This window comes from Drosophila innubila (genome assembly GCF_004354385.1).
Source record: "Drosophila innubila isolate TH190305 chromosome 2L unlocalized genomic scaffold, UK_Dinn_1.0 4_B_2L, whole genome shotgun sequence".
NCBI classification, from domain to species: domain Eukaryota; kingdom Metazoa; phylum Arthropoda; class Insecta; order Diptera; family Drosophilidae; genus Drosophila; species Drosophila innubila.
In genome coordinates this window covers 5,522,382-5,530,924 of record NW_022995372.1, presented here as the reverse complement: position 1 = coordinate 5,530,924, position 8,543 = coordinate 5,522,382, and the positions used below count along the sequence as shown (strand labels likewise).

The 8,543-nt window shown below is 34.2% G+C and overlaps 1 protein-coding gene across 6 annotated transcripts; it reads left to right on the top strand.

Annotated features, from left to right (window-relative positions):
• Window positions 1–243: 243 nt before the first annotated feature.
• On the top strand, window positions 244–7,808 carry LOC117780556 (heterogeneous nuclear ribonucleoprotein 27C). 6 transcript variants are annotated; one of them, XR_004617090.1, is made up of 4 exons: window positions 244–438; window positions 2,410–3,207; window positions 3,767–4,598; window positions 7,263–7,808. XR_004617090.1 is itself a non-coding variant. In XM_034617124.1 (3 exons), exons 2-3 carry the CDS (start codon window positions 2,713–2,715, stop codon window positions 4,535–4,537), a joined length of 1,266 nt encoding a protein of 421 aa, XP_034473015.1. In that variant the 5' UTR covers window positions 244–438; window positions 2,410–2,712; the 3' UTR covers window positions 4,538–6,091. The 6 variants fall into 6 exon arrangements, 4 of the variants coding, with proteins under 4 accessions (XP_034473015.1, XP_034473018.1, XP_034473016.1 ...); XR_004617089.1 differs by having other exon boundaries at window positions 7,260–7,808; XM_034617124.1 differs by lacking the exon at window positions 7,263–7,808 and having other exon boundaries at window positions 3,767–6,091.
• The last annotated feature ends 735 nt before the right edge of the window (window positions 7,809–8,543 follow it).

Below are 8,543 nucleotides of genomic sequence, written 5' to 3'. Positions count from 1 at the left end.
CATATTCGAGGGTGACCCGAAACATGGTGAATACTTAATAAATTACAAACAAATGTATCAGGGCTACAATATCGATTCTCTAATCTTCTAGCTAATCAACACAAATTATAACAATATTGTTTATATGTTTAATATTAATAGGTGGTGAGTATTTTGTTAAATTTACAATACGATAGGCAATTGCACCCCTGACGCCCTAATAGTATGAAAAATGCAACCATGCGCCACCGATTACGCTTGTGTCGCGGTGAATTGTGAATGGCTACCACCATTAAACGTGGCGGTGGCGAGTTTTCTATCATAAGTTAGGTTATATATCGTATGCATCAAATCATACAATTATTTATAAGCTAGTTTTTTAAGGAAAAAACACTTAAATTTAGTGAATTTGCAGTGCGAAATCTTTAAAAAACCACAGACGAACACTTGGCACAAACGGTAAGCATAAATAACAATGCAAATATAAATTTTACATAACAATTATGGTGCTTTAAAAAACGAAGCCTCTGCCTGCCTTTCCAAAATTAAATGGTGTACAAACAGATTTGCTTTGTAAAATTACGACGCCGCTCACATTTAAGTAACATTGCACCGTTCCGAAACAAAAATTCTTCAATTGGTTTGTGTGTTTTTTTTAAATAAAGTTTTTATAGTTTTCCATTATCGTAGTAAAGTGGAAAAATTTCATATTTATACATACAAAAAAAATGCTATGTATAACAGCACACAGGCACATACATACACACAAGACACATCGGCCATTCGCATACATACACAAATACAATACACACACATTGACACGTGTGTGCTTGTAGGTGTGATTGTGTATGTGTGCGCGTGTACGAAAGATTGCGGTGCAAAATACAAAAATCATGCGAATTTTCAAAATTGCGTAGTAAGAAACTGCATTAGTTTATCCAATTCTTTAAGTGGCAATATACACAGTGTGAATTGTGCGCGTTTTTTCGCCGGTCGAAGGTTGTCGTCTTTCTAATTTACGAAGAATACATTAAAAAAAAAATAGAAAGAAAAGACAATCGTAATGTTAAAAGTGCATGTGGCAAGGTTTCTCCTCAAATTATTTGCTCATGTTTGACTTGGAAATCAGTTCTTCAGATTTCTTTGTTGAAGCATTTTTGTCGTCATCAAAGTCTTCCATTTTGTTTTTTATTTTGCTGTCGTCGCGCCGCCATCGTCACTGCTGCTGTTCGTGGTGAATTTCTCACATTTCATGCAATTTATTGCTTTTGTTTGAAGCTCTTGTAATTATTTCAAACTGTGCTACAATATCTAAAACTGAACAAATAATTAAAAGCAGAATTGTGTTATATTTTGTGCTGTTTAACATTGACGTAAATATGTTCACACATACGTACATATACATACATATGTAGAATTTGAGGGCATTGCTTCTTGTATCTTTCTTTTCATTTTACATTCGCTTTCACGTAGCACATGGCGTTGCCACATGGTTTTCTTATGAAAATAATGTGTGCTAGCTACAGTCTCGCAAAAGCGGTTTTAAAGCAATTAATTTAATTGTCTCTACAAATATTGTGACATACATGAAAAGAAAACCATACGCATCATGGAATTCAACCAGTGTTTAGTGTTGCTTTTCCGGTTTTCAAAAAATGGTCTGGCAATGTGGAACAAATGGCGCGAAAATGTGGTGAACCGGCACTTTGCTTTATGCTTGCCCTTTATTTGTTTTCACCATTTTTACCTTCGGTAAAAAAAAAGTTCGTTGTTTTCACGCATCGATGGGCACTTGTAGTGAGGTTGTGTAGGTGTGTGTGTGTGTGTTGTGTGCGTGAGTAAGTGTTAAATAAATGACGCTGTGGCTGGGACATAGCTACGCCAACGCCGATAGCGCATGTTGTGACACAGCAAAAAGAAAACAATTTAAAGAAATACTTTCTTGTAGCAGAGTGTAAAAAGACAAAACGGCAAGCAACGAGCAGCGTGCTCAAATACCACATGCAAGAGCAAGCGGAGCGTTGCAAACGCCGAACAACTTGTGAACGTGTACAAAAAGCAGTTAGACGACACAAGCGGACGTACGAACGCACACACACACGGCTAACGTGCCTGCATGTTTGTGTGTTTGTACAAATATATACCGGCCGGTTGCTGCTTACCTGCCTTTCATAATTATCTGTGCCTATTTTAGCTGCTTTCTGTATAGTACATAAGTCCGTATGTATGAATGTGTGCTTGCTTTGCTGCTGTCATCCATTCTCTTGTCAAATGTGGCCAGAGTTTCTGTAGATCTTTTATCTGTTGGTATTTTTATCTAACTTATAATTTGAATTTTTTTTTTTTGCATGACTTCTGCAACAACAACAATGATAACAACAACAACAATCGACGCCTGGACATATAAAAAACCTAATCTAATATAATTAGAAAGTTACGTGTAAACGTCGTGGCTTTTGTTTAATTATTTTGAAAAATAATAGAAAAAAATAAACAAAAACTTTGGCAACTAAAACCAACCCCCAAAAAACACACAACAACAGCAACTAGTGTTAAATTCAAAGTGTAAACAAGAAGCAAAACAAGCGACAAGCCCACAAAAAAAAAAAGAAAAACAGACACAAACGACAGCAACAAATTCAAGTCCACAAGTGTAACATAAACAGCAGCAAAATTACGTCAATTATTGAAAATATACCCGGCGCAATAGCTCACAATCATCAAAACAACATCATGGAAGAAGATGAGAGGGGCAAACTGTTCGTTGGCGGATTATCGTGGGAGACAACGCAGGAGAATCTCTCGCGCTACTTTTGCCGCTTTGGCGACATCATTGATTGCGTCGTGATGAAGAACAACGAGAGCGGAAGATCTCGCGGTTTCGGCTTTGTCACCTTCGCCGATCCCACGAACGTCAATCATGTGCTGCAGAATGGACCGCATACGCTAGACGGTCGCACCATCGACCCGAAACCGTGCAATCCTCGTACGCTCCAGAAGCCCAAAAAGGGAGGCGGCTATAAGGTCTTCCTCGGAGGTTTGCCATCGAACGTGACGGAGACCGATCTGCGCACCTTCTTTGGTCGCTATGGCAAGGTCACCGAGGTGGTCATCATGTACGACCAGGAGAAGAAGAAGTCCCGCGGATTCGGATTCCTGTCCTTCGAGGAGGAGTCCTCCGTCGAGCATGTCACCAACGAGCGTTACATTAATTTGAATGGAAAGCAGGTGTGTACACTATTTGTTTTGATAACAATTATATACAAAATTTAAAAAAGTTATTAAAATATTTAAATATAAAGAATATAGGTACTACATTTGTACTAACTTACTAACTTAAATCTTGTCTGACAGAAAGTATTATAAAGAACTCAGTTTTTGAATACGTATTTCAATTATTTCTGCTCAAAATACGTAAATATATGTATATCCCTAAAATAAATGAAATAGAAACTGAAATATTATTTCTGTTGAAACTTAAAAATTAAATTAAATCTTTAAACAAGACCATATGAAACTGAGACATTAATTATCAGGTTTGTTCCAGTTTTCACTTCCTTTTTTTTTTTTTATAATTTCATAAAATGTATTTTATCTTTAAAGATGATCCTTTTCACTTTATTAGACTTTAATTCAACAGCTTAAATTGAATTCAATACAAAAATAAGGATCAGAAATGCTCTGCTGCAAATATTAACATAAATAATTAATTAAAAGTTAAATAAAATCTGTTACTTGAAATATGACGATGATCGCGGACTAAATAATGCTAAATAATGTTTTGCAGGTTGAAATTAAAAAGGCGGAACCGCGCGATGGATCTGGTGGACAGAACTCGAACAACAGCGCTGCGGGTGGCGCCTATGGCAAATTGGGTAATGAGTGCAGCCACTGGGGACCGCATCATGCTCCGATTAACATGATGCAGGGCCAAAATGGTCAGATGGGTGGTCCGCCACTGAATATGCCCATTGGTGCACCCAATATGATGCCTGGCTATCAGGGATGGGGCACATCGCCGCAACAACAGGGCTATGGCTATGGTAATAGCGGACCTGGCTCATACCAGGGCTGGGGTGCACCACCTGGCCCCCAGGGACCACCACCACAATGGTCGAACTATGCTGGGCCACAGCAGACCCAAGGGTATGGTGGTTATGATATGTACAACTCGACATCGACGGGAGCACCATCGGGTCCTTCGGGCGGCGGTAGCTGGAACTCATGGAATATGCCACCCAATTCGGCTGGACCAACTGGCGCACCTGGTGCCGGCGCTGGCACCGCCACGGACATGTACTCGCGTGCTCAGACTTGGGCAGCGGGCGGACCATCGACCACCGGACCCGTGGGCAACATGCAGCGCACTGGACCAGGCAATTCGGCCTCTAAATCGGGATCCGAGTACGATTATGGCGGCTATGGATCCGGCTATGATTACGATTATAGCAATTATGTTAAGCAGGAGGGCGCCTCAAATTATGGCGCCGGTCCGCGATCAGCGTATGGAAATGACAGCTCCACACAGCCGCCTTACGCCGCATCGCAGGCCGTTTAAGGATCGACCAATCGATCGCGTGTGTCTCCTCATCCGTATCCACGATCAGCGGTCCCAAGAGGTGAATGATGAAGAAGGCAAAAAGATGGTGGTAATTGTAAGCTAAAGCGTCGTCTGTTCGTTTAATAATTTTTAAAAAGATATTTTTTATTTGAGATCAGTTGTTGAAATTAATTAATGTAACTTGTGTACACAAAAAAAAAAACAACAAATAATTTAAAGATACATATACACACACAACACATACAAACACACGAATTCAGCTAAAATGCAAATCCCTAGCAAAACAAGGCAGGTTCATAGATTTATATATATATATATATATATATAGATGATATATGTATAAACAAAAAGTATATACATATATTCGATGAGTATGTAAAAATTCATAGATAAAGATTGAAAACAACATCGACAACAAGAAAAAAAGAAAAAAAAAACACAAACAACACTCGGAGCAACAAGAACCTTTTTTATGCGACCTCCCCTCAAACCCCCCCCCCACACTTTCCTCCCCCAACTAACAATTAACAGCAACAACCCAACTAAAAATCGCAAATACAAGCATATTTAATAGAAAGGAACACAAACAAAACAAAGAAGAAGAAAAGAAAAATAATAGAATTGTGAAGATTTAAACGTAATAAGTTACAAGTATAAAGTTTAGCCAATTAGACACAAGTAAAGAGAAAAGTGTTCGAAAAAATACCAACAATAGAGAAAATGAGAAAGGAATTATACGAAATTATACATTAAAATACAAATACATAAAAAGATCCATTTAATTACTTAAATTAGTAAATACAAAAATTCGAAATTGTATATTTAAAGCGTAAAATTTGGCAACAAATCGAAATCGCGCCACGACCACGCCCACATGCCTCGCCTGTCCTCCTCTAACGTACATTTTGGCGACAAGGTGTTAGCGGGAGAAATTTACAGGGGAAATACAGTTAAGAGAAGAGAAAAAATCGCTTGCCTTAGCCTGTGTAAGGACGGGGGAGGAGAAAAACGGGGGCATGGCATGGACACATAGATACATGTGTCTGTGTTGGTGTATGGCGCCGAGAGAGCGTTACAAAATTAATAAATTTACCATTTAAAGTAAACAACTAGCTAAAAGTTAAACTACATATATAAAGAAACCTAATTAATAAGCTTATGTCGTATGTCGTTTGCATGTAAGCGAAAGTTGAACTTGAAACTAGAATTATATAGTGTTGGAATTATTATTTAGTTAACGAAGAAGATTGAGAACCGCTAAAAAAATGATTTATGATGAAAAATTAGAATCGAAAAAATCACAAAAAATACGAAACGCTCTTAAAACAAATATACATAAAGAAGATGAAAGGAAAACAAAACAAAAAGCTATATACATACTTATATACATCTCTATATATGTATATATATCTCTATATATATATATAAAATAATATACATATAAATTTAAACAACAAAACGTAAATTTAAACTACAGTTAAAGCAGAATAGAAAACAAAAGTCATAAGAGAAAATAGATAGAGATTGAGATTGACAGAGATACTATAGTGAGTGAAAGTAAGAGAAAAAAAAAACGATGCTTAGAGTTGCGTTGCACATTTTTTTAATTATTCATCGTTTGCCAAGCAGACAACAACATCTACAAAATATTAATAATAATTATATAAAAACAACAACAATTGGAAGGTATATGTGTGTGCGTGTACTCACAAACGGCTACACACACATGTACACTCACACAGATAGACACCCACACACGCATAAGGAAACATGAGAAAGAATTGCATATTTTTATTGATTATATTCAAACACATATAAATATATATCTTTAATTACTTTATATTATTTACTCTTAATTACATAAAAATCATTTAAATGTGTTATGTAAAAACACCAACAACAACAAGTAAACTAATTCTTAATGATGATTGCGATTTTACAATTTATTATTACATACTACAAATATTAAAAACAAAAAAAAACCTTACATAATATATGCTAATAGATACATTTATACACTTATATACTACAACAGATATGAAGTAATGTTTTTTTGCTATTACAATACACGTAACTTTTAGTTTGTTGATTACGCGAACATTTACAATTACAATATATACATACATACATACTACATACTTACATATATACCTTACTTTATTTTTCGGTGATTTATTGCATAGTGTTTTTTCGTCTAATTTTTACAAAACTACTTAGCAAGCAAATCCTACAAACATAAATTCCTAATTTAATTTCGTTTAAATTACAAATAAACATATGCTTAAATTTTTTATATAATTATACAATTAAAAAATTGAAAAAAAAAATACAATAACAAAACTAACGTAAACAAAACACAGTAAAATTAAAAAAAAAGAAACAAAGTAAAGTGAAACGTATGAAAAACGTTTGAAAATGTTGAAAAAAAACAAAAAATCTTTTGTTTTCCTTTAATTTAAAAATAATAAAATTCAGCTCTGCGCTGTTGTTTCTCTATGTGTTGTGTGCGTGTGCGAGAGTGTCTGTGTGTGTGTGTAAGTTGTTATTCATGTCTCCAATTGTATGTTGTAATTACATAAAAAAAAAAATGATAACTGCACTTGGCCAGCAGGAAGCGCACGCGGCGCCGACGAAATCATTGATGATATCAGTTGAGCAAGAAGTTCGATCCATTTCCGCTTGTAATTTTGTAATTTGTAATTTCTGTGTTTTTTTCCAGCAGACAGCAGCAGCAACCAGAACAAAAAACATAACGAAATGTAATTGCTGCCGTGCAACAACAACATCAACGTATCTGTATCTAACCTAACTTAAATTAGATAAACAGTTATGCATGTATATATGCGTACATGAAAAATTGGCAACAAAATATCGTACGAAGAACACGTAAAATAATAACAGTTTATTGAATTGAAAAAAATCTGTTGGAAAAATGCAGTTAAGAAAAACACCTGATGTAATTTTATAAGCAAATCATTATTATTACATATATTATTATGAACATTGCATACTTACACCCCTATACAAATATCTTTTGTTTATTACCAGATACAAGACCCTTTTTTGCATGAAGAAACAGTTAAAATAATGAATACAAAAAAAAAAACAAAAAAAAATTACATTTAAAATAAAATAAAAGTGATGTTTAACAATTTGAAATAAGTAACGGTAAAATTAATAACTAATTCAAGGAAATATACATAAATAGTTAAAGCAAGGTTTAAAGTAATGGAAAATGTAAAAGTAATGCAAGAAAAAAACAAAAAAATTATTTAAAAAAAACACACTGACTGTTAATTGTAAAACAATTTCTTTTTTAATCCGTACGATTTATGATTTAAAGTTAAACATTTTTAAATAAAACCTAATAAATGAACTACATATATGCATCTAAACGTAATTACAACTACTATATACAATTATATATACTATATACATACATATAAATATATGCATAAATATATCAATTTAACAGTAAAAATAAATCTAATCTATTGTACTAAAAAATTATGGCGAAAAATCGAAAAAAAAAAAAAATGAAACTATAAAGTGTTGCACTTTTACAAATGCGAAAACTTGATGCAAAAATAATATAGAAATAGCAACATACATTTAATTGCGATTGTTAGCCAGCATAAAAGATAAAAGATGTATGTCCACACATCCAAAACATTGTATGATGAATTTGGAGTAGTTTGTTTCATTTGATTTATTTTCTCATTTCGTGTATTTGTGGTCGTTTGTTATTCATTTTTGGCATCAAAATTGGATTTAGATTATCTACTTTTCTTTATGAGGATCAATTAAGAAAAGTTAAACCTGATTTTTTTTTGGGAGAATGTTTTATTTTATGTTTTTATGTGCTTGTTTATTAATTTGTTTCAGTTGCGGAGTATTTTCTCGATATGAAATGATTTCTAGAATATGTATTTGAGATTTGAACATTGATATTTTGGGAACTCGTTCATGATCTTTTAAATTTTGCCGGTATACATAATACATA

Excerpts from the sequence above, each read along its gene's own strand:
- LOC117780556 (XM_034617124.1), top strand. The coding sequence starts at position 2,713 with ATGGAAGAAGATGAGAGGGGCAAACTGTTCGTTGGCGGATTATCGTGG. Across the intron at positions 3,208-3,766 it reads TTAATTTGAATGGAAAGCAG|GTTGAAATTAAAAAGGCGGA; the intron begins GTGTGTACACTA and ends AATGTTTTGCAG.